General features: G+C 38.0%; 1 protein-coding gene across 2 annotated transcripts in view; it reads right to left on the reverse strand.

Moving 5' to 3' along the window:
• The window catches only part of Ide (Insulin degrading metalloproteinase), a 692,915-nt gene that overhangs the window by 403,411 nt on the left and 261,971 nt on the right, over positions 1-27,533 (reverse strand). For both annotated transcript variants that reach the window (XM_090384737.1, XM_090384738.1), the window contains exon 12: positions 20,550-20,722. In XM_090384737.1, the coding sequence (XP_090240863.1) occupies positions 20,550-20,722 (173 nt within the window). The remainder of the gene's footprint in view (positions 1-20,549; positions 20,723-27,533) is intronic.

Raw genomic sequence — 27,533 nt, forward strand, 5'->3', positions numbered from 1 at the left:
GACACTAAATTTGACACTATACTGACACTAAATTTGCGATACCAAATAGATGCTTGCTTTCAATGTAGGTTGGTGGAGGAGCAAGATATTTTTTGGCTAGCTCTGCCAGTATAGGGTACTGTTGATGGTGATATTTCCACCTAATTAATAAGCTTTCCATTCTCTCTAATAGTAAATGACTAAGAAAAAGGCCTATATTCTCTTTCAACTCCTGGACTTGCAGATTTGGTCAATGGTGATGATGATGCAATTTCATTGAAGCAATCCCATAAAGTGAAACTTTGCAAACTGTTTAAAGAAGATGTTTTCTGAATATTTTCAGAAACAGACTTAAGATTGTTGCCCTCACTTATATTTTTAATTTCTAGTATTTTTGCATGTGCTTGCTGCTTCACACAGTCACTTAACAAAAATTTGTCCTTAAACCTTGGATCTAGAAATGGGGCAATGTAATTGGCTTTCAAGATAACAAAATCATTTCTGAATTTCAATCTGCTTCTCAGCTTTCACTGCATACACACCAATTTCAGCATACACACCAAAAAAACAGGCTTCTCCTAACCAAGAATCTTTTCAGACACCAGTAAAGCATAAAGGTAAAAGGAAATCAAAGACCCCTAAAACTGTTACAAAAGGGAAAAAAGACAAAACTAAACTTAAAACAAAATTGGATAAAAATAAGACTTTGAATGAAGAAGAATATAAGAACAGCCAGTCTCTCTTAAAGAAGTTCAAGCTAGTACAGCCAAGAACAGTGAGGGCTATACAGTCCTTGATTCCCCAAGTGATACAGGGGATAAAATAGTTAATGTTTATAGTAGGGAGAACCAAGAGATTTCTTTTATAGATGGTTTGAACCTCGGAGGATCATTACATGCCTCGGAGGTGTATGGACATTGGCTAAGATAAGAAGGGCTTTAGGAGAAATAATGTCTAAAGATTCAAGTAAAATAACAAAACCAGCTTCTAATAGAATTTATGGTCTCCTGGCTGACGTGGAGGCGGTGATCACAGCTTTGGTGGTGGAAAATGAGTGCATTAAGGTACGCGCTAGGGATCTGGGGGAGAGTGCTTCTCAGATGAAAGAAATGTTAGATTGCCAGATTGAACTTCATAAGAAGTCTTATGCAGAGGTAGTGCAGCAGGATCTCAAGTTGGTTGATCCTGTTGTCAATCAGAATAAACCAAGATCCAAACAGAGGACTGACAGTGCAAGTCGGGATAGATCCTTATCAGTTCCTAGAGGTGTGCCTGATCCTCAGAATCTATTTATTTTTAGGCCTACTGAGGACTCTTTCTTGAGTTCGAGTCAGGATATAAAACACAAGTCATTAAACTTGACCACAAGGAGATGAAAGTAAAAGGTATCCGTCTCCTTAGGAATAGGGGAATCCTTGTGGAGACCACAAATTCGGTGGATGTTAATAGGATCTATTCTGCTTCTGCTTTGAAAAAGATAGGTCTTACAATGGAGAAACCTCGGTTATTTGATCCAACAGTGTTAATATATGATGTCCCTCGTGAATATGCTAAGGAGGAAATACTTGATGATCTTTACGTTAAAAACTTAAGACTATGGTTTCTTGCAGGATGAAGTTAAAGACAAGGTGATTTTCAGATTTAGTTCTGGATTGGGTGCAAAGGTGGTTAATTGGGTGGTTGGATTCAGTCCTCGCATGATGTTGTATATTTTAGATAGCGATAGAATCTATCTAGGATTTACATCACACAGATTCCGTAAGTTTACGATTGTAAGCAAGTGTTTCCATTGTTTGGGGTATGGCCACTTGGCACAATTTTGTTAGCATAAGGCAGTTTCTTCTGGACACTGTGCAGAGGGTGGTCATGTCTACGGAGATTGTCCCCATAAAGAAGACTCTCCAAAATATATCAACTGCAAGAGACGTGGTAGAAATTACAATCATTCTGTAAGGGATGCCAAGTGTCCACAATACTTAAAAAGCAGTACAACTTACGGACAGCAGAACCAAACATGAGTGATAATGGCTCAAATTCAGCAACGCCGTTGGCCGATAAGAATCCAATTTTAGGTAATATTATATATGAGGGGATAAAAGTTCTTCAGATAAATGGTCAGCACTGCAGAGTGGCAATGGAAGAGATTAGAATAACAGCATTTGAAAATAATTTTGATATTATTTGCATACAGAAACCCTTTCATTCTTTGCAGGTAGGGGGCAGGGCCCACAAAGTTACCTCAGCAAGTATTATTCACTTGACAAACTTCCAAAAAGCATCATAGTTGTCATAAATAATGATCTGGTTGTTACCATTACAGGTCTGTACATGGACACTGTGACCTGTTTAATTATTTCTACACCTTTCATCAATTTTTACATTGCATCTGTTTACTGTCCGCCTAGTGAAGCCATAAAATTGACTCTCCATCGTTTGGACAATATGTATACTAATTTCCCTTCTAAAAATCTTATAATAACAGCGGATCTAAATGCTAACTCCAACTTCTGGCATGGCGGTTTTACTGACCCTAGAGGATTAGCTCTCGAGGATTTAATTTCATCCTACAACTTCAGTGTGCAAAACTTGTCTGACAAGCCGTACACATTCTCTACTGTGAATGGCAAATCAAACATAGATGTCACTCTTACCACGATTAAAATAGATGAAATTCTAACTGATTGGGATGTTATTCCAAACCTCGTGAATAGCGACCACCATGCTATTGTATTTGGTTTGAAGCCTCGACAGCAATATAATGATTCACAGCCACACAATCTTAAATGTTTCTCAACAAATACCATTAAATGGAACAAATTCAGAGATTACCTTCTTACTATTTTTTCTGCAGATGCTGTAGATAATTTAAACGCTATGATGGCAATGGAATTTACAAATTTCGCCCAGACCCACCTGTATTTGGCAATGGAGTACTCAGTCAAAAGAAAGCAGACAAAAAGAACTTCTGTTCCTTGGTGGTCTTAAGACTTAAGTAACCTGTGAAAGCAAGTTCAACAGGCTAGAAAAGAATTCCAGTGATAGGCATCTTTCTGGCGAGGATGTTCGGACCTTCAGGGAAGCTTACAGTACTTTAAGGAAAAACTATCAAAAGGCAATTTCCAACTCAAAAGAAAGTTGTTGGAAAAATTTTGTAACTGATATAGGAAATAAGGAACCGTGGGACTTGCTTTACTGGATATCAAGGAACAAAATGGCTTGTGGAGATGTTTATAACACAGTTAAAGTAGATGGTCAAGAGACTCAAGACTGGATGTCTACAGTGGATTCCATAATTAACAACCTATTCCCCAAAGATATATCGGATCTAGATTCATCTGAACAAATGCAAATACGTCATGATAATGAAAAGTATGAAAGACCATCAGACATTGAACCCTTTTCACTCCTGGATTTGGGCTCTGTCCAAATCCAGGAGTGAAATTAAGAAATGCCCCAGTATTGACCTGATTGAGAACATAGTCATAGTTAAATTTTTTCCACACATTCTTTTAAATTTGATGAATAAGTGTTTACTAGAAGGAATATTTCCTCGTCAATGAAAAATAGCTCTACTAAAGATACTGCACAAGCCTGAGAAATTAATATCAGATTCACGGACCTACAGACCTATTTCAATTTTAGCAAACCTGGGGAAATTGTTTGAGCGAATGCCCCAAGAATCCAAAAAATGCTAGAAGATCATAAGTTATGTTCAGAAGCACAATACGGCTTCAAGAAAGGATGGTCAACTGAAGACGCTATAAATCTTCTGACCAACTATGTGTCCAACTCACCTGCTAAATACGTAATCGCTGTGTTTGTGGACTTTCAGGGCGCGTTTGACACTTTATGGTGGGAAGGTGCCCTCAGGAGCGTGAGATCTGCAGAGTGTGATGAGTACATCTATAGTGTTATGCAATTGTACTTTAGCGACAGACATATTAAGGTGGAGGTGGTGGCAAAACATCTTACGTACTGGGCTCAGATTTCAAGAGGATGCCTCCAAGGATCAGTGTTGGGACCTCTCCTCTGGAACGCTGTGCTGGATCAATGGTTAACGCGGGAACACAATGGTATCAGTAAGATAGTCTATGCAGATGACTTGGTAGTCGTTGCTGAGGAAAACACAAGGAGAATAACTGAAGGGAAAATACAGCCTATCTTGGATGACTTGATGTCATGGGCTACAGTCAACAAACTGAAAATATCCCCCAGTAAAACCAGTTTTATGACTTTTAAGAACCATTTTAGCCATAACAGACCGCCCAGAATCCAACTAAATAATACACAAATACCATATGTATCCCAAACTAAGTATTTGGAAATCACCTTAGATGATAAACTCAGTTTTCTGCCTCATGTGTCAAAACTCGGGGACAAAATCCGTTTTTTCATAGCCTCAGTTATCAAAGTCTCAAGGAAAGAATGGGGATTATCAAAGAAAACCTTGAACCTTTACTATAAAAACATATTTTTGCCTATTATATTATATGCATCAAGTGTTTGGTAGCAAAAAGTATCAAAGGTAAAAGTGAAACACAAACTTATTTCCACACAAAGATCAGTTCTTTTGACGATCAATAATATTCCAAGGACTGTTTCAAACAATCCACTCCAAATACTTGGTGGTATGATTCCTGTAGATTTATATACTGCTTTTCGGGGTTTGATTTACAACCTAAAAAAAGGACAGTCTTAAGACAAAGGTTTAAGTGTAAACAGAAGATTTAAGTTAATTGTTATTGTGTTGACTTATATGGATTGCTATTGTGTTGATTTATGTTAATTAACATTGCATTGATGGCCAATTGTTATTGACAAGATTTATGTCAATTATTATTGTAAAGTTATATATTATATATTGTTATATATTGTTTTCTTGGTTCTCAGTAATTCAGAGACTCTGAGCATATTAAAAAAAAAAAAAAAAAAAAGTATTGTATATATCTGTTTAATATAATAATTAGTGGGTGTAAGTGAGGATAATTTGTGCAAGTTCTCCACTAGTAATTCATTTGTTGACACCCACTGGTACTGCACTACATCCAGTGGGTGCGGGACTTGTGCATTCGGCACAAATACATAACATAAACCCGGGCCTAGAGAAGGGCAACAGCTGTCTTATATTGGCGGTGGTAAAATACCACCGCTAATATAAGTTTTTAGGCTAGATTTGTTGATGTTTTACACCAAAACAGATGAACTAGGTGGAGATGGGCTTTTGCCTAGGAGCCACCCTTCACTCTGGGATACACATACGAAGTGCACCAGGAGGTATAATATAATGTCTTATATATGTATAACGAGAATATTAATATATATAAAATTGTATATATATCTTTTTGTAAATATTGTATGTATATATATATATATATATATATATATATATGTGTTTAATAATTGTGTGTGTACAAATAAATTGAAAAATGGAATAGGATGATGATTGCTGTATAGTTTAGTGTTTTTTAGTGGCTTTAATTCACTCAAATTGGATTTATTTTGTGTACATCAAGATCTCCAGATAACGGCGAGTCAACAGATGTTTATTCCATGCCAAATTTCTAAGGCTTTGAAAAGATTTGAAAGTTTTTAAATCCAAGTTACATGTCGCTTATTCCAGCGATCAGCAACATGGAAACGCCATATACCGTATTTCCCCATGTATAAGACACACCTTTTTTTGGAAAAATTTGGGGTCTAAAAACTGGGTGCATCTTATACAGTGGTTGTAGATTTTTTTACTTGCATTTCCCACTTTTTCGCGGTTGTTGTCTTTGCGCTCATTGTTTCGCACTTGTTACCGGTATATTAGGTTACGTTTTGCCACGTTCTGCCCAGAAATGGCTCAGAAAAGATTTTCGTACAGTGCTGAATTCAAGTTATGAGGAGTTGTATGAATTTTATGATGAATAAAACTTAAGTTCAATAACTTTATGTAATACATTTTTTTTCAAATTTCGGGCCCCAAAATTAAGGTGTGTCTTATACATGGGGAAATGCGGTAGGTTCGGCCTTTAATTAACATTGGTAGTAGCTAAAGTTAATCTATGCTCTTTGTAACAATTTCTACTAGATTAAAACTTTGCTAAGATGACCCTACTTGAACTCCGTTCCAACTATATATGGTTTTAGTTTGTTTGTTTGTTTGTTTATTTAGTTTTTAGGAGCATTAGCAACTAAGGCCATATTGCTCCAGGATATGCGGTGGTCGTTCCCTGACCTTTCCGCATACTCCGTATTTGGTGGTGACGGGCTCGAACCCCGGTCTAATCAAGAAGCGTGTGCTACGCACTGCTGCTCCTTCCAAACTGGCTACTCTAGCATTACTAAAACCCTATGGTTTTAGTAATGCTAGAGTTATTTATTTTGGTTTTACGGGTGATTGAATTAGTGACTAGAATAATTATGTTACCTGGAAGCAGCCATTGCTTCTTCTTCTTCAACGAATGAAAACAAAAGCCTTCGTTGTTGTTTGGTCACGTGACCCTAAGGCCTCAACCTGATTGGCGAAAGCTGCCCAACTGAAGGGAGCCAACATTCTCAAGCTTGAATATAGTATCACCTGTATTACTTGAATATCGTAGTTCATAACTCATTTATAAATGAGTCTAATTAAAATCTATAACTCAGCTATAGATAACATTAAAATCTAATAAAAATCTTAAAACTCAACTAAATTCAAGAACCATTAATATAAAATGGAATCGCTCAATCCAAATGAATCCTTGGATGGTTTCCCACCATTACTTTCCTCTGCACAGACTGTTGCTGGAAGTGATAATGTGACCAAAGTGACTGCTTCCACCCGTAAAGAATCTACAATGGAAATTCCTAGCCTATATCCCAAAGACTTACCCACACCCTTGGAGAAAACATGCCTGAGCCTTCAGTGGATCTTAGTTCCTCTGCCCTAGAAGATTCTGTTGCCGTTCCTGACCAGTCTCAAACCAACTTAACGCTAGGAGTAGAGATGGAACAAGTTTTCTCTTTAAGAACTGGCCTCTCTACCATTCTTTCTGATGGGGGGCAGGCTGAAATGCAAGACATCTACTCTGCCATGGAGCAGATACTAATCAATATGATCATGGAAAAAGAGTGCCTTAAAACTAAGCTGGATGAAAAAGAATTCCAGATGAATAAAATACAAGAGAATTAAAAAACACCTAAGGATTCTCATCCTGGTTTCTCTCAGCTATCTTTATCATATGCTCAAGCCACGCAGCTATACACTTCGACTCAGACTGTAAAATCAATAGCGGGTAAATTTACACAGCAGCAACATGTAATTCTGATTAAGGCGCAGGAGGGCAGCACCTGTGCTACAAGTGAGGAGGTAAAACAAGAGATTAAAGCTAAATTAACCTCGGACATAAAGGATGTCAAAATTAAATACATGCGGAAAATTCAGGCAAATGGGGTATTAATCGAAACTGCAACCGCTCAAGATCTTGAAAAGATCAAAAACTGTGTCAAATTACAAGAGTGTGGTTTAAAACCTGAATTGCCCAGAAAGTTGGGCCCAACTATTGTGATTTATGATGTTCACAAAGACTCCAAGATTGAGGATATAATAGAAGATATCTATCAGAAAAATTTAAAAGACTATGATTTTACACTTGAGGATGTAAAAGAGCAAATTAAGCCTCGATTTCCAACTAAGCCAAAACCTAATAAGTCCAACATAAATTGGATTTTAGAAGTCATTAGTACGATTCGCAAGATTCTTTTGTCTGCTTGTAGAATTTATCTAGAGTGGACATCTCACAGGGTTAAGTATACCATAGTTCCCAGGTGCTATAAATGCCTGGGATATGGCCACTCTGTAAGATCATGTCATCAAGAAGCACAAACTTGTGCTTCTTGATGCACAAGTTTGTGCTTCTGAAGACAAGACTGCAGCAATAATTCAGACACAGCATGGGTTTGTTAAGGGAAAGTCTTGTCTGACAAATTTGATTGGTTATTATGATGTGGTTACAAAGGAACTGGATGCAAAAAATAATTTTGATATCATATATTTCGATTTCAGGAAAGCTTTTGACACTGTGGTCTAACCAGTCACAACTTTATAGATTGCCCAAATAAAGAGAAACCAGCTGAATGTCCAAACTGTAAGAAGCGAAAGAAGAACTGCACCCACTCCTTCAGAGATCCCAAATGCTAAGAGTACTTAAAAGCCATAGATGCTGTTTGCTCAAAGACATTTTATGGATAGAAACACAACATCAAGCATTAATTCTAGTACTTCACAATCAACAGAAATCAGGTTTTTGCAGCTAAATTGTCAACAATCCACTGCAGTTACAAATGACTTAACAAAAGTGTCGCAAGAACATTTTATTCAGGTTATGGCTCTTCAAGAGCCCTATTCATATAAGGGCCTTGTAAAGGGTCTTCCCATTCACTATAGAACAGTACAATGGTTAGAACTGGTGGAAATACCCGATGTTGGATTTGGGCTGCAATAGTCATCTTAGATCCAAGTCTCACAGTTAAAAGAATTCCCAGTCTCTGCTCCACTCATGCTGTTTGTGTATGTTTAGAGGACCAGTTTGGCCAAGTCTATGCTATCTCATTATACTGTCAATGCTCTCAATACAGAGACTCTCTACAACCGTCTGTGGACTACCTGGATATGACATTTAATATTCTACGTGGGAAGAACGCTATTGTGATTATGGATGCAAATGCTGAGTCTACTCTGTGGATGCTGCAACTACAAATGAAAAGGGTGAATTAATGGAAGAACTAATTTTATCTCACAGCTTAGCTATATTAAATACCCCTGGCCATCCACCAACGTGTGTGACGCCTATGGGTTCTTCTCACATCGACATTACTTTCGCATCTTCTACTATTAGTCCGAGACTTTCCAAATGGAGGTTGCACACTAGCTGGTCTACCAGCAATCATAAGATCGTGACATTCCAACTTAATTGTGACGAATGGCGATTCAGATTTTATCCTATCAACATACCAAGATTTCACACAAAGAAAGTAAAGTGGGATAAATTTGATTCAGCACTTAAAGACTCCTTTACACAAGACCAAATAGAAAAATTGACTACTCTCACTGCAGATGAACAGGGGAGAGTAGTTCAAAACATAATTATTACAGCTTGTAGTCCATGAGCTATAGGGTGGTGATCCTCAGACTTGACAAAATTAAAATCATTGACGAGACAGGCAAGAAGAGATTTCCAGAAAGCAAAGAGAGACAGATCTTGTCCCACTTAGTTTAACTTCTGTCCGGGTAAAATAATGGAGTCACTGGTTAAAGATGCATTGCAGGATCATCTAGACAAGACTGCAGCAATAATTCAGACACAGCATGGGTTTGTTAAGGGAAAGTCTTGTCTGACAAATTTGATTGGTTATTATGATGTGGTTACAAAGGAACTGGATGCAAAAAATAATTTTGATATCATATATTTCGATTTCAGGAAAGCTTTTGACACCGTTGCGAATGGAAGACTATTGTACAAATTGGAGGAGAATGGTATTAAGGGTAAGTTGCTATAATGGATAAAAGGATGGTTGAGTGGGAGAAGACAGAGGGTGGTAATCAATGAGTGCTGCTATTCGTGGACTAATGTTATTAGTGGAGTCCCACAGGGTTCAGTGTTGAATCCACTGTTGTTTTGTATATTTATCAACGATATTGATAAAGGTATATCAGGCTTAGTGTCGAAGTTTGCAGATGAAACAAAGGTTGGCAGGGTTGTTAATGACAGTAATGGCAGTGTGCTACTGCAACTGGATCTAGAAAATTTGGGCAGATGGGATGAGAAGTGGCAACTGAAGTTTAACCTTGACAAATGCAAAGTACTGCATATGGATAGAAGTAACCCCAGAGAAACGTACCAACTCTGTGGTACTACACTTAAGGCGGTAGAAAATGAAAAAGACCTGGGAGTAATTGTGCAGTCAGATATGAAGTTTTCTGAGCAATGCAGACAGGCTGCCAGGGCAGGTCATGGGGTTTTGTCAATGAAATATAGGAATTTTGCTAGCAGGGAAAAGGAGGTGATTGTCCCTCTGTATAAAGCAATGGTCAGGTCAGGCCACGCCTTGAGTACTGCATACAGGTCGGGAGGCCTCACTTTAAGAAGGATGTAGATTTGCTTGAGCGTATACAGAGAAGGGCAACAAGATTGGTGAGGGGAATGAAGGGATCCTCTTACCAAGAGAGGCTTAAGTTCTGCAAATTGCAATGGCTGGAGACTAGCACCTGCACAGTGATCTGACTGAGGTGTATAAGGCTTGAATGGGTTCAGCACGCTGAATTCTGATGGGATTCTTCCACTTGTTCAGATTACAAACCTAAGGGGGCATAAATTCAAATTGAGGAAAGACAGATGTAGAATAGATGTTCGGAAATTTGCCTTTAGCCAGCGGGTGGTTAATTGCTGGAAGAAACTATCATCAGGAAATCTACAAGAGGAAAAAAGGTTCATGGGAGCAAATAGTGAGCACCCAGGGAAACAGTTCTCCCTGGGGGCTCGTTTACAGATTAATAAACTATAAAATTTCAACTGGTGAAGTGTTTGCATCGGTTACAACTATGTTTGTTTGTTATTTGGTTTTTAGGAGCATTAGCAACTAAGGCCATATTGCTCCGGGATATGCGGTGGTCATTCCCTGACCTTTCTGCATCCTCCGTATTTGGTGGTGACGGGTTCGAACCCCGGTCTAATCAAGAAACGTGTACTACGCACTGCTGCTCCTTCCCACCTGGCTACGGAGGCGCCCCGGTTACAACTACTGATGATCAAGAAATCATATCTTGGGTACCCACCATGGATAGGATTCTGGATGTTATTATTTATCAAGAAGAAGAAGTATGTACGGATCCAAAACAGATAGACATCAGAGTGAAAAACAATTGTTACTGGGACTTGCCTGATGAACCTTCTTTTAACTTTGAGGAGATTGATACTGCCATTCAGTCCATGCGCTCGGGCAAATGTCCTGGACTTGATGGCATTGAGGTGGAAATGCTCAAGCACATATGGAAAAACAGTTCCTGTAGTTATTTCAACATTATTCAACTCTTGTCTTAATCAGGGTATTTTCCCTGCAATTTGCAAAGTTGCTAACTTAAAAATTCTTCTCAAAAATCCAAAGAAGCCAGAATCTGATCCGCTGTCATATAGTCCTATTGCTTTGCTCCCTATTATGGGCAAGGCTCTTGAAAAAGTTACTGCGAGCCGACTTTTAAGTACCTACTTTACGAAAGGACTTTCTTCGCCTGTACAGTTCAGCTTTACAAAGGGCAGAGGAACCGAAGATACCATTGCTTCTCTTTTAGAGATACAGCGGGAAACTACAACTAAATATCTGTCTCTTTGTGGACTTCAAAGGGTCCTTTGACACCCTTTGGTGGCAAAGTGCCCTGGAGAGGTTCCGGGAGGCCGATGTGTCTTCACCTATATACCGGTTGCTGATGAGCTACTTTTCGCAGCACTCACTTGTTGTTAAGAGTGGTTCCATTCAAGTGTCTATTCCACAGGGGTCTATTCTTGGGCCTCTATGCTGGAATTTAGTGTTTGACTCCTGGTTAAATAAACATTTTGATGCAACAACCATGATCTCATATGCAGACGACCTAACCATCTTGGTCCAAGGAAACTCCAGGAAGTCTCTTGAAGATATTGCCAACCAGGTACTGCAGGAGCTGTCTGTGTGTGGTCTGATGAGCATAAACTCCAGGTATCTACAAGTAAAACGTCCCAAATGTTGCTTAAAAGCAGGTTAGACAGAGGAAGTCCCTCTAAAATAAAATATAAAGGACAAGCTATTAAATACAGTTCAACCACAAAATACTTGGGAATTATTTTGGATGATGGTCTGAGCTTTATATCCCATACAAAATACATTAAAGAAAAATGCAAGTCATTATTATCTAGATTGAGACAAGTAACACGACAAAAGTGGAGCCTTAAGGGTCACTCACTGAGAATGTATTACAACTGCATATTCCTGTCCATTGTCACATACGGTGCTGCCACCTGGGGTTATAGGGCAACCAAGTGTGCCATTATCAAACAGCTATTGCAAGCCCAGCGTGCTGCCCTTCTTATGTTATCGAGAGCTTGTAGAACAATTGCTACAGCATTGCAGGTCCTGACAGGAAGGATGCCAATACAATATGAGGTCCAGTATAGATATGTGAGATACCAACTGAAAAAGGCACATCCTACTTCTCTTGATAACGTGGAAATTGACCTGAATGTTCCAATTACAACCGAAAAGGAAAGATTGCACACTATTTATGTTAATAAGTGGCAGGTTGACTGGTCTGTATTGAAGACGAGAAAGGTGATGAGAGAATATTTGCCCAATGTAAGGGTATTCAGGAAAAGGGAACTATTGTGGTTTGCTCCTGGACTATATGGAACATACCTTTTGTCAGGTCACGGCAGCCTCAATAGTAAGCTATATAAACTTGGACTGTCTCCTTCCCCTCTTTGTCTCTGTAGAGGTGAAGAGGATGCAGATCATATTCTTTTGGGGTGTCACTATTATACCGACTTACGGAATGAACTACAACTCAATACTGGTTCCTATGACAGGGACAATAAACCTTTGTTGATCCAATCACAAAATGCATTTGAAGCTTTTAACTTATTTGCAACACGAGCATTTAAACGACGAGAGGAATCGAGAGCTGCTGCCCTGTGATAGCCTGAATCTGGATCAAGAGAAAGACTTGAACGTGGACTGAAATTATTTTTGAAGACTTGAACAAGGACTGACATTCTCTTTGCAGACTTTTACAAGAACTGCTATCTAGAAAGAATTGATTAATATATTGGATTTCAATATATCATAAAAGCATCAACTGCTACTTTCTGCATTTTGTCTCACGAACTTGGGGTGATACATCGTGATGGAAGTTAAATCTTTATTGATTGGAGTGACGAACCTACTGTGTTAGAAATCGCAAATAGTGTTTTTTTTTTTTTTTTTTTTTTTTTGATTTGGTAGTTGTTGGCGCATCGGCTTCTGTGGCCATATTGCACCTCCCAAGGTTTTTGCAGTACTTTGATCCAAGCCCAAGGCGGGAATCAAACCCGCGACCTTTGGGTTGCCGGGCAGGTACTTTACCCACTCGGCTAGCCCGGTTGGCCCGCAAATAGTGTATGTCGTATGTAGTTTGACTCTAGTGCTTCAGCTGTGCCATGCAATTGGATACCTATCTAACAGTGAAATTAAGGATTGCTGCAACTATCGAACCTCCTCCTAGTCTGACATAGAGTTCTGATATGCCTTTGCTCCAAGAGGATCTCCTATCTAACGATGGGAGTGCTAAAGAAATCTTCAACGTTGGAAGAGCTACCCTTCAAGCTGAAGATCTATTGAGGATACACCTCAACATCTCCTAATCCTGCTCACAGGATAAGATTACACCACGGCATGTGGCTTTTACAAAGGCTGAAATTGCCTCCACCTCCTCTTTCCCCCCCCCCCTCTTTTATCTTTTCTCAAATCTCTTAACTTCCTTTTATTATGGCGGGTCCCTTCTCTGACCCCCCCCACTGCACTTCTTTCTTTCCCCACCACCCCTAACTTTTCCAGCTATTCCCATTTTCCTTTCCTCATAACTTTGTCTATCCTGGAACTTTGTTCCGGTATAGACTAGCATGAAGGTAATAGATCCTGGCCGCCTCCACATGGCAGGGATGGGGGGGGGGACACTGTGACCAGGTGTTGCCACTTCCCACCTGCTAAGAGTCAGGTGCCGGCCGACTACATAACAACAGAACACATCACAACATTTACACACCCAACACACTACATACAGATGGCCGGTTTTGGTGTGAGCCTCAACACAGGGAGTACAATAGTGGTTAATGGGAGAAACCCTGGGGTCCGCCACAACAACAACAACAACACATGAATATCCCTTGAATATCCCCTGATGATTGCTAAATAATTTATAAATATGGTTTTAATATGTTTATTTTAAATTCTTCTGGGAAACAAGAGTATAATATGATAAAGTTCATCAGGTTTGACTATTTATAATCAAGGAAAGGTAATATTTACACTAAATTTGCGATAAGTCTGTTTTGGCAGTTGGAGCATTCTTTGTTCTAACTGTCAATTCCAGCTGCCTATGCTCTAGCAAAGCACTGGTATTTGAAATTTTGAAGAGCTGCTTTTTAAATTGAAGTTATGAATGCTAGGGACTTTAATTAGGTGGAGGGGTCTGTCACACTGATTAGTTGTATCTAATTTTGGAACAAAATATCACCTTATCGGAAAAGATATAGATTTTTAAAGACTTCGAGTTTTAATTAGTAAAGGCCAATATTGCCATATAATAGCTCCACCGGTGGAGAAAGACGTGGTGACCTACTCCACTATTTTTCACTGGAAAACTTTATGAATGACAAGCTCAAGAATTTAACAGAGATGATACCTGAAGACAGATCCTCCAGGCTGGAATGTATCAAACATGTAACTAGAGAAGAGCGATGACCTGTTTCTGGTAAAGTGGTTAAGGATGATGCAATTCGGTTAAAGCCTTTGGGAGGCATGTTTGCTGAGGCAGGCCATGATGAAAGGAACAGTCTGCGCTGTACAAAAACACATAAGATTGGCAAATGGAATGTTTGGAGTCTGAATCATGGAAAGATGGACTCATTAAGAGTACAATGGTTAGGACCAAGATTGACATAATCAGTGTCAGTGAAATAAATTGGACGGGAAATGGCTACTTTCAGTCAGATGATTTTATAGTTTACTATGGTGGGAATGAAAAAATCAGGAGAAATGGTGTGGCATTTATAGCGAACAAGAGAACTGCCAGATCAGTTGAAATTATGGATCAGTAAGTAACAAAAGTAATGGCCATTGGCAGTAATGGAAAACCGCTTAAAGTCGCATTTCAAGTCTATGCACCAATAACAGATGCAACTGAAGTTGAAATTGAATAGTTTTATGCTGAAGCTCAGGATGTACTGAGTCAAACACCAAAATAAGACTGTGTATATTCTTAGAGACTTCAATGTGAAAATAGGAGACAGAAAAGAAGATGGGGTTGTTGGCAGATTTGGTCTGGGGGATAGGAATGAGGCAGGAAACCGCAAGTTGTGGTTCTTGTCAAGAAAATCGATTAAGGATTAGAAACACATGGTTTATCCAACCTAGGCAATGTTTGAATACATGGACATCCCCAAATGGATTGCACCACAATGAAATTGACTACATCATGTGCAGCCAAAGATGGAAAAGCTCTGTTTTTTCAGTGAAAACATTACCTGGTGCAGCAGACTGCAGCTTGGACCACCAACTCTTAGTAGCCAAAGTCAGCCTCAAATTCTGTAACATCAAAACGAATGTTGCACCATGGAAATATGACATAGATTTGTACATGTATTTTATCTCACCATTGTACATGGTTGAGATAAAAAAAAAAACAGATTGGACTCGTTTAACTACATGTAAAGGCAACTAGCCACAGTTTGGGAGAAAATAAGAAAAATCGTCACTGAAACAGCACAGCAATACATCCCATAAAAAAAGTGAAAAATTGAGTAAGTGGTTGTCAAAAGAAACCATCAAAATTGCTGAAAAAAGAAGAAAGGCTAAAGATGCTGAAGATAGAGATGAGACAAGAAGGCTTAATGCAGAATTCCAAAGGGCAGCCAGAAAAGACAAGAAAAAATACTAGAACAAACGTTGCAGAGAAATGGAAGATAATCACAAAAAAGGGCACATGAGAGATCTCTTTGCACAAATAAAGAAGATATAAACACCCTTCACTGCTTGTAAGGGTTCAAAAAACAAAGATGGAAATGAACTGAATGATCAACAAGGAATTAGGAAAACACGGCAAGAATACATGGAAGAACTTTATGCCAATAAAAAGAACCAGACATTTTAGAGGAAAAGGTAGTATGGGTGCTGCAACAACTACAAAGGAGAAAATCCCCAGGAACTGACCTTTGAATACCAACAGAATTGTTAATGCTTTTGACAATTACAGTTATCACAGCTTTTTGTTGGGAGATTTGTAAAAGCAATCTGTGGCCAAAACACTGGAAGAGATCAGTGTTTATCCCAATCCCGAAGAAGGGAGACACCCTAAATTGCTCAAATTACCATACAATACCCTTGATATCACACGCAAGCAAAATTCTATTGAAAATCATTGAAGAACGATTGTATAGAATCATGGAAACAGAACTGCCTAATGTTCAAACTGGTTTCAGCAAAGGAGGAGGCGCACTTGTGATCATATTACTATATGCATTAGTGGAGGCATATGATGCAAGAAAGCAAGCTTATAGAGCATCAGCCAAAAAAAAAAAAAAAAAAAACTGTCCAATTTCACCCATCTGGTCACTCCAAATGTTTGTTTATTTCAGCCTTAAATTTATTTAAGCTATCAACTTCCACAACAACAGATGGAAGTCTGTTCCAGCAATCAACTACCCGCTGGCTAAAGACAAACTTACGCACATCTATTCTACAACTGTCTTTCCTCAATTGGAATCTATGCTCCCTCGGGTTAATCTCAGCAAGTGGAAGTATCCCATCAACATTGAGCCTCCTCAAAGCATTCAAGGCCTTTTACACCTCAATCAGATCACCTTGCAGGTGCCTAGTCTCCAGATGCTGCACCTGACAGAATTTGAGCCTCTCCTGGTAAGAGAACTCCTTTGTTCCTTTCACCAATCTTGTTGCCCTTCTCTACTTGTTCCAGCAACTCTACATTCTTCCTAAAATGAGGCCTCCAGACCTGTACACAGTACTCAAGGTGTGGCCTTGAGACAGACATAAATCTGAGACCGATTTATACAAAAGAATAATCACCTCCTTGTCTCTACTAGCAAAATTCCTATATATCATTGACAAAACTCCATGAACTGCTCTGGCAGCCCGTCTGCACTGCTCAGAGAACTCCATATCCGACTGCACAATTATTCCCAAGTATTTTTCATTCTCCACCTCCCTGAGTGTCTTAACTAACAGCATAGCCTTTCCTCCCTTCCTACACTGTCTATCCTTTCTGTACACATTCTACACTCCAAATTCCAATTCTGCACTGCTTATATCTGTCAATTTTTCTTCTGTCTGCTTTTTATATAGTCCAGCTTTCACACCAGCTTTTTTTTGTAAAGGTGACTACAATAGTGGCATTTTTTTGAATTTTGTACAGTGGGATCAACTGATAAGATTAAAAACAGTGAATTCTAAATGGGAGGCCTTCGGGGAATTAATCTTGGAAGCTACTAGGCTTTCCATACCAACTAAGAAACACTGTTCAAGATTTAGGCCTAAATCGATGTCAGACGAAATAATGAGGATTGTGGCAGAGAAGAAAAATGCGTGGGATGCATATAAATTAGCAGGTGACACAGAAGCCTATGGTAGATATAAATTAGTCTGTAATCAAGTCACAAGGGAGGTTAGGCAAGAGAAGGCTGATTATGAGAAATCCTTGGCAAAGGATGCAAAGAAAAACAACAAAGGCTTCTTTACTTTTGTAAACTCTACAAGGAAGGGGATAAATCAGATTGGTCCACTTGATGTTGGTGGTTCGATTGTTGATTGCTGCTCAGATAGCTAACAAACTGAATGAGTATTTTGCATCTACATTCACACATGATGAAATCTGTAAGGAAGAGGACAGAAGTTTACTAAACTCTAACAGGGAGCTAAATGATTTTGTAATAACGGGGAGCAAAGTGGAGGAGAAATTGTTGAAGCTAAACATAAAAAAGGCACCTGGGTAGATGGAATCTATCCAGTTATATTGAAGGAGGCAGCGAGGGAAGTAAGCAAACCCTTGGCCATAATTATGAGAGCATCGTTAGATTCGGGGGGGGGGGGGGGTCCTCATGGACTGGAGATGTGGAATTTTTTTTTTTTTTTTTTTGGTAGTTGTTGGCGCATAGGCTTCTGTGGCCATAGTGCACCTCCCAAGGTTTTTGCAGTACTTTGATCCAAGCCCGAGGCGGGAATCGAACCCGCGACCTTTGGGTTGCCAGGCAGGCACTTTACCCACCCGGCTAGCCCGGTCGGCTAGATGTGGAAATGTATCCCCAATTCACAAAGGGGGTTCCATAGGGTGATGCAAATAATTATAGACCTGTTAGTTTAACTTCTGTTCCGGTGAACATAATGGAGTTACTGGTTAAAGAAGTGATGCAGGATCACCCAGACAAGACTGCAGTAATAGATTAGCCACAGCATGGATTTGTTAAGGGAAAGTCAGGAAAGCTTTTGATACTGTTGCACAAACTGGAGCGGTATGGCATTAAGGGCAAGTTGCTGCAATGGATAAAGGGATGGTTGAGAAGAAGACAGCAGAGTGTGGTAATAAATGGACATTGCTCTAAGTGGACTAATGTTATCAGTGGAGTCTCCCAGGGTTTGGTGCTGGGCCCATTGCTGTTTTGTGTATTTATTAATAATATCGATGAAAGTATATCAGACTTAATGTCCAAGTTTGCAGATGATACAAAGGTTTTCACGATTGTTAATGATAGTAATGATAGTATTCTACTGCAACAGGATCAAGAAAAGTTAGGCAGATAACTATGGTAGAATCTAATGCACTTTTTTTTAAATTCATTATGACCATAGGATACTTTCTGTCTGTCAGTGACCCTTCCACATTTAATATTTTCTCTCTTCTCCATTTTCAACTTCATTTAGTTCTATTTCCATTCATATAATATTTTCAGTATAAATATTATATGAATTTATTATATGAATTCCATTCATATAATATTTAAAGAAGAAAGCTAATCAGATTCAACTCGTGCACTAGGTGCAGTTAAGTGTTAGATAACCCAGCTGATGCTGAATGGAATGAATTGAATAGGTACTTTGCATCAATCTTTTCTCATGAAAGACCCTTCATGCTGAGAAGAGCCTGTGCGAGTGAGGCTGAGCCATATGAAATTAGTGATGTAATTACAGATGATTTTTTATTAGAAAAACTTTTGAGTACAAAGAAAAATAAGGCTCCCGGAGTTGATGGCATATACCCTGAAATTTCAAGGGAGAGTGCAAGAGAGTGTATTGAACCAATGAGGTTAATTATGAGGGCATCTTTGGACTCGGGTGAGATTCGTTTGGATTGGTGAAGCACCAATGTATTGCCAATATATAAAAGGGTTCTAAGAGTGAAATTGGTAACTACAGACTGGTCAAGTTTGATTTCAGTGGTAGGAAAAATCTTAGAGACAATGATTAAGAGTGCAATCCGGGGCCATTTAGATAGATATGGCATTCTGAATACACACAACATGGCTTTGTTAAGGGTTAATCATGTTTCACTTAGTAGGCTATTTTGGCAGTTACTACAGCTTGAACCAACCTTGAACCAGCTTGATGTTTTGAAAATATGTTTTGATAAGAAGCATGACTCCTCCACCCCTTCTATCTTTCCTAATATACATACCATAATGGAACTCGTTATCACAAATTTTCAGGTGGCATCAAGTTTCTGTTAGCCCTATTATATCACAGCATTAGTTGTTAATCTAATCTATCATTGTAGAAAGGTAAAGATTGGCAGTCATTATTGATCAATGCCAAGCAGCACACTCCTTCACGATGACTTGAACAGACTTCAAAGATGGTCAGAGAAGTGGAAGCTATGTTTTAATGTCGATAAATGCAAAGTCTTACACTTGGGGAATAGTAACTTCCAATATTTTACACACCTGGTGGGGTTGAATTAAAAACAAGGGAGGAGGAAAGGAATCTTGAAGTTACAATATGAGCAGATATGAAGCTTTCTGAACATTGTAAACAGACAGTCAGGAAGGCCCGAGACATCCTATCGATGATTTATCAAACATTATCCTGTAGAGAAAGGGAGGTCATAATCCCACCATATAAGGAAATTGTAAGACCACATTTGGAATACTGTGTTCAAGTATGGAGACCTCATCTGACAAAAAGATATTAAGCTTCTTGAAAGGGTCGAAAGACAGGCAACTCGAATGGTGAGATCAACAAAAGGACAATCATATGAGAAGAGAAGATTCTTGCTGTTCTAAAGAATTCCAGAACTAGGAGTCAAAAATTCGAATTACAGGACTTAATATTCAGATTAGACTGTAGGAAGTTTTCTTTTAGCCAGCGAGTCACTGATTGCTGGAACAAGTTGCCCTTGCAGGTAGTTGCGGCTGACAGTTTGAATAAATTCAAAGGTCAACTGGATAATTACCTGTGTGAGGAGGGAAGCATATAATTTATTTTCTTATCAAAATTTTTTTTTTTTTTTGTCAGTGCAGCAAAAGCCAGTGGCTTCCTTGTGCTATACTATTACTATTAAAGACAGTTACGCACTGGAGACAAGTCTTGCAGACTTGTGCTCTCCACTTTCACTTGTTACATTTTTATAGTTACATTTTATTTAATTACCTTGTTACATTTTTATTTTATTTTATATTAATGATTAAAACTGTTTAAAATAATATTGTAATTTCTAAAGGAACAATGTAATATTAACAATACTTTTGGGTATTTCTTGAGTATTAATGATAGAGATATAATAAAATCAAAACAAAATACACTGAAAAAAGTATCACACATACATGTAGCATTCTAGCCAAAGCTGATGTGTATACATGTGGCCTCTCTTTATCCTTGAAACGAAATATCATAGCTGCTAAATCTTTACACTCTTTAAACACCCATTCCTGAGGACCTTCTTTTTTAAGCATATTAAGATACTGGAAGAGCAAAGTGATTATATTTTCAATGTGATCTGAAACAAAATTAAAAAAAAAAAAAACAACATTCATTAATCATACTAATTTATTAATAAATGCTTATGCACCTTTTTTAAAAATAAGAGCAGCTTATTCTGAAAATTTTATAATTATCTCACATCTAATCCTGAGAGATTAAGACAGTAAATAAATATATATTCAGCAGCACTCTCTCTCTCTTCCCTCCTCCACACTACAAAGCAAATACTGTGTGTTTGTGTGTGTGTGTGTGTGTGTGTGAGAGAGAGAGAGAGAGAGAGAGAGAGAGAGAGAGAGAGAGAGAGAGAGAGAGAGAGAGACTGTCAGAAATAGAAGGAAAGAATCACCAGGAAAGAGAAGAATCATGATATCCAGCTCAGAAGGTCCTGAGCTGGCAGTTCCAAGCCCATACTCACCAGATGTAAGCCCCTGGGGTAAAATTCATAAAGTAAACTCTGCAGACCCTTTGGACATATTCAAATTTCTCATGAGATTGTTAAGTTCACTTTTTTTAAATAGCTGTGGTCCAGAAAAAGTTTATATTATCCTCTAGATCACAAATGTCACATTTTGTATCTGATGTCATATGTTCAAAAACAACTAGTAAAGGTGGTACTGGTAGTTCAGATGTTTATATAGCTACCGAAGTTGCATATCGTTACATCTTTTAAGGGCACAAAGAGTGATACTGTTGTGCAAGTTGGCACTAATGACATTAAGATTAGGAGATCTGCAGACTTACTAAGCAAGTACAGGTCAACATTGAAAAAATGTTGCGAGTTAGGGTTAAATGTCTGAAATTCTGCCCAATAGGAGAGAGTATATGATGAGAACCTTGGGAATCAATTCAGCACTGGATATATTGTGCAAGACTCATGGGGTAAAATTTTTCTTGGACTGGTATGTGCTTGTTAACAGGCGAGATTGTTTCTACAGGATGGGATGCACTTAAATAGAAAGAGTGCAAGAATATTTGCTGAAGCTATCCAGGCAGTGTTAGGTGGTTCGGGAAAACTGCTAGCTTGGGGGGGGGGGATTCACAGACTAATAGATAAACAAACCACAGGCAGAGGTGAAAGTGATTCTTGCACTGCTTCTATTGAAATGAGCAGCAGCCTGGAAAGAAAGGTGCTGGGGATTTCCAGGACTGCTGGGACAAGTAAATCCATGGGCTGTGTAAGGATATCATGGAACAAGTAAATCCATGGGCTGTGTAAGGATAACTAAGAGTAAGAATGTGTGCATGTATACTTGCATGTACACAAATGCTAGGAGTATAGTAAATAAATTTGATGAAAGTGAGGTGCTTGAAGACATCAAAGGTGGATATTGTTGGGATATCAGAGACGTGGTGTCACACAGAGATAAGGAATGCAGAATTGGAATTTGGGGAGTAAAATGTGTAAAGAAAGGATAGACAGGATAGAAAGGGGGAAGGATCATGCAGTTAGTTAAGTTAGTTAAGTGCATCCAGTTGACATGGTTGCGCAGTGCAATGTTCAGTCAGTTTGGTGTGACATAAACAATGGGAAAGCAAAATTGAGAGTAGGAGTCTGTTACAGGCCTAATAATTCTGATGAGTACAATGAACAACTATACAGAGAAATAGATTCGGCCAGAAAATCAGATTGTCTTATAATGGGGGATTTTAGCTTCCCAGAACTTGTTGGTTTGGTCACTCACACACTAGCAAGGATTTTGTGGATTTACTGGATGATTGTTTTCTACAGCAGCATGTTTGAGAGGCAACTATAGGGAGTAATACTCTTGATCTGATTATCAGCAGTGATTCTTCATGCATTAAGAATCTGCAGAAAAAGGAACCAGGAGGTGGCATTGATCACAGTGTGCTGATGTGGGATTTACTTAAAGATGTAACTACCATCAAGGGTAAGGGGAATGGTTTTTGCTTTGGTAAAGGTGACTACTGTGGCCTGAGACAGTTTTTAAATTCTATATGGTGGGACCAACTGATGATGTTACCAACAGCAAATTTTAAATGGGAAGCATTAAAGGAAGTAATCTTGGAAGCTACTAGGCTTTTTTGTCCCAACTAAGATATACTGTTCAAGGTTTAGGCCTAAATGATGGCAGATGAACTAATGAGACATGTGGCACAGAAGAAAAATGAATGGGATGCATATAAATTATCGGGTGAAACAGAAGACTATGGTAGATATAAGCTAGGTCTGCAATCATGTCACAAAGGAGGTTAGGCATGCGAAGGCAGATTATGGGAAAGGATGCAAAGAAAAATAGCAAAGACTTCTTTACTTATGTAAACTCTAGAAGGAAGGGGATGAATCAGATTGGTCCACTTGATATTGACAGTTCGCTTGTTGATGAAACTGCTGAGATAGCTGACAAACTGAATGAGTATTTTGAATGGTTTACTCCCACTTGCCATAATCCATATGCCCTAATCTCAGAAGCACTAATTGTCACTTGCCCTAATGAATGCTTGGCATAATAGTGACCTGCCTTAATCGTGTCCCAATGGTAAGGGGATGTTATTGACAGCTGCCCTAAGAATAATACTTACCCCAAGTATTATTATTAGCTATATGGTACAAGAAAGCCTGGGGCTTATGCTGCACCAGCCAAAACAAAATTGCCGAGTTACAGAGAGAGAGAGAGAGAGAGAAAGAGAGAGAATGTCAAAAGTGGAAGAGAATCACCAAAAAAGAGAAGAATGATGATATCCAGCTCAGGACCTTGAGTGGGCCAAGCCCATACTCACCAGATGTGTGCCCCTGGATGGTGCCATTTTGAAAGTAAAAAGTAGCTGTCATAATCATGAGCCTAGTATTCAGAAGGCTATGAAAGCGAAGGTGGTGGAACAAATGAAGGAGAATATCTTAACACAACCAGAAGCAATGGTTACTACAGTTTATAGGGAAGTATTAAACAAAACACTAGATTCTGAAGATACAAAAGTTACTTCTGCTATGCCCAGCTATGAGAACATACAATCAATGCTTCGTAGAGCTTATGCTAAATCTTGTCCTTGTCATCCGGATTCATTACCAAAACTGATCATTCCGAATGAATATAAAAAGTTGGAAGATGAAGAATTTTTACTATTTGAAGATGGTGAGGAAGAAAAGATTCTTGGTTTTGGAATTGTGCAGTTTCTTCAGATTTTCTGCAAATATCCAGGAAATGCTATTTACAGGGATGGAACATTTTAAGTTGTTCCTCAATTATTTTGCCAACTTTATACTCTTCATGCCATGCATAGAGGCCAAATGTTTCCATTTCTTTATATTCTTCTTCCAGATTAGTCAAAATCAACTTACAATCACATGTTCCAATTAATTCAACAGAAAGCATTGCAAATCGGGGCAATGTTTCAACCAAGAAAATTCCAATTTGATTACAAAAGTGCTGTGATCATATCCATAGACGAAACATTTTCTGATGCTGATATTAAGCGCTGTTCATTTCATTTCAGTCAAGCAGTTTGGCAGAAAGTACAACATTTAGGATTACAATTGGCATACATCGAGAAACAAATTGTCAGAAAGTTAGTGAAGTCACTGGTGGGATTGGCATTTGTTTCTTTAGATGAACTAGAGGAAGCTTGGGGAGGAATCATTCAAGAATGTCAGAACATCCTTCATATGAAAAGTGTGAAGCCCTTATAAAATACTTTGAAACAAATTGGATTGGATCCACTGCTCACTTTCCGCCATCATTGTGGAATCATCACGCAAAGTTTTGTCCTCAGACAGTAAATCATGTGAAAGGATGGCACTATGCCTTAATAAATCTGTGAGGCACCATTTGTTAATACACTTATCCCCCGATTTGCACAGGGGTTACGTTCCAAGAAAACAGCACGCAGTCCAAATCTGCACATTGCGAAACGTAGTTTATATGACATAATGGGGGTTCTGTACCTGTACACAAAAAAAAAAAAAAAAAATGTGCAAAAAAAATTTATATTGAAAAATATTGATTTCATTCGGTAAGAATGAAAAATTATAAACATGTCCATAAAATTAATCTTGCTAATATTTCTACATACCTCTACATTTTTAATTCTTTGTCGCTGTTTTCCTGTGATAAACTTGCAACAGTATCTAGCACCTTTTGAAAAAAATTAGTTAAAATTGTTTGCTTAGACGCATGCTGTTTTTCTCTATAAATTTCTTCATAAGGAACGAAAGCTAATGATAAAGTTCTGCAAAAATTTAAACCTCTCTCCAAATTAGGATCCATATCCAGAGCTTCTTGGCTAACCTGATTTGCAAGTCTTAAAAACTCAGCTAGTCTCTTCAAGGTCAAATCTTTGTTTGCATCCTCTTCATTTTTATCATTTTTGTTATCTTCTTCACATTGTGATAAAATATCGTCCACTGATAATTGTTCTCTATGAGATTCAAGGACTTCTGTGATATCTGCTGGTTCCAGTTCTTCAAATCCCTCTCCGCTAATCATTTTGCCAATTCTCACAATCTCAACTTCCTTCGGCATTTTGACCATAGCTTCTTTAGTGCAGCTTTGTGGCCACAGCTTTTTCCACGCTGCATTCATTGTTGAGTTCTTAACTTCACCCCACGCAAATTCAATATTTTTTACAGCATCAAGAATGTTTTAATTCTGCCAATAATCTTGAATTGAAAGACTGCCTATTCCATCAGTAGCTTCTACCAATTGTAAAAAAAGATTTTCTTAAGTAATAAAGTTTAAAGGAAGCACCTATAACACCTTGATCCATCGGCTGAATTAACAAACTTGTATTCGCTGGAAGAAATGTAACTTTCACATTTGGGTGCAGATCAGACAAATGTGCAGGATGACTGGGCACATTGTCAAGAATGAGCAAGATTTTGAATGCTATGTTCTTCTTCAGGCAATATCTTTTTGTTTCGAAGCAAAAGCAATTTAAAAACGAATCCTTGAAGATTTTAGCTGTCATCCAGTTTTTTTGCTCGATTTCCAATGAACTGGTAAGGAGCTTTTTGGTATTCCTTTAAAAGTACGACGATTTTCTGACATAAATTAGCAGCAGTTTATACTTAAAGTCCCCCTCTGCATTGCCACATAACAAAAGTGTTAACCTATCTTTTGCAGCTTTGAAAACTGGGGCGGTTTTCTCTTTTTTTGAAATGAATGTTTGGCTTGGCATATGCTTCCAAAATAAGCAGGTCTCATCAGCATTTAACACTTGACTTGCTAGATAGCCCTCAATAACATCCTTCAAAGTTTTCGGATACAAAGAAGCAGCTTCCGTATGTGCACTGGCTGCTTCACCCGTTAATTTTGGATTGTGAAGACTGATGTTTTTTAAAATTTTCAAAGCAACTGTTACTGGCCTGAAAGCCATCTGCATTGGATGGACTGGTTTATTCTTCTTATAAGCGATTAAAAATTTGCAGAGCTTTAACGTGAATAATATCTGAACTAAAAGGAATTCTCTTTTGATTAAGATCTTCTATCCAGAAAGAAAGTAATTTTTCAGTTTTCTCTATTAACGGATCTCTCACTTTTGTATTGCTTTTTGCAGCCAATGATGTGGAACAGAATACTGAACTTTTCATTTTCTTGGCAGTTTCCCTAATTCGTCAAATGCTAGATTAATTTATGCTGTATTTCTTGGCCAATGTCACAACCTTTTTGCCATTTTCTAACTCCTTAATGATTTTTAATTTTTTGTCTAAATTTAAAGTTTTTTTGTTGTAGCTTTCTTCATTTTAGGCACTAATTAAACATACTTTATACAGACAAGAAATATTAAATCGGCAGAAGCAATGCTTACCGATTAAAACACTTTACGTTGCGCGAACCAGAAAAGGATTCTGTCTAAACAGCTAACGTAGGATAACTGATGAAGGGAGTTCTCGAATAAGGAAGTTGTTTCAAAAATAACCAGATAAACATACCATTTATTGCTATGTTTGGTTATAAGAATCAGTTTTGAATGCTTTTGTGATATTTTTCTAAAGCACATTTCTGGCGGTCACGACCATAAAACAATAAAAAAAATTTGCACTTTCCGGTTTATTAGGCTTTTCTGTTAGTGCAACTAATTATTAACAGGTAGTAAAATCAATTTTATTGCATTTGCAATAATACCGACACTGGAATTCTGTGGGACTTTACGTGTTATTATGGTGAAATGTATTTATCCTTCAATGAAATCTTCAATCATGTAAAAAAACAAAAAATAAATTTTCAAAATCTGGTCTTCATTCCTATTTTTGAAGCTTTGTAAACAAAAATCGTGCAGATAGTGAAACTCCCCGCACAATCTAGTCTAAAATTTTGGTAGTAAATATCTCACCGGGTAATAGCGAAACTGCGCAATAAAAAACCATGCAAATCGAGGGATGACTGTATATGGAAATTGATTACCCATTTAAAAAAACAACAAGCTAATTTTAAGAGAATGCTAGGATTAGTAAATGTTGAAAATGTTCCACCTTATAAAAACCGTAAAAAATTAATAAGAAATTAATGAAATTAACAGCAGATAGACAAAATGGGGACATCGATTTACACACTTTTGTGCAAGCAGGTGGTTACTTTCTTACACTAAATGATCAGTATAATTTAAACTTTAATAATTCATATTTTAAACCTGTATACAAATAAAATTAAACATAATTTGTATTTGTATAAAGAAAATAAATTGATTATTAATTTGATGTTATATTTGTTTATCTTTTTCATTAGGTCTTTGAAGTCCATTTTTATCGCTCCGAAAAAATAGGATACAATTACATAAACACAACAGAAATGTGATTAGGGCAAGTGGGACATAGAGCATATAATTTTGGGGCAAGTGGGAATATAAATTGATTATTATTTTGATGTTATTTT

This window comes from Mastigoproctus giganteus, chromosome 11 (genome assembly GCF_048544385.1).
Source record: "Mastigoproctus giganteus isolate SK-2022 chromosome 11, ASM4854438v1, whole genome shotgun sequence".
Lineage (NCBI taxonomy): Eukaryota > Metazoa > Arthropoda > Arachnida > Uropygi > Thelyphonidae > Mastigoproctus > Mastigoproctus giganteus.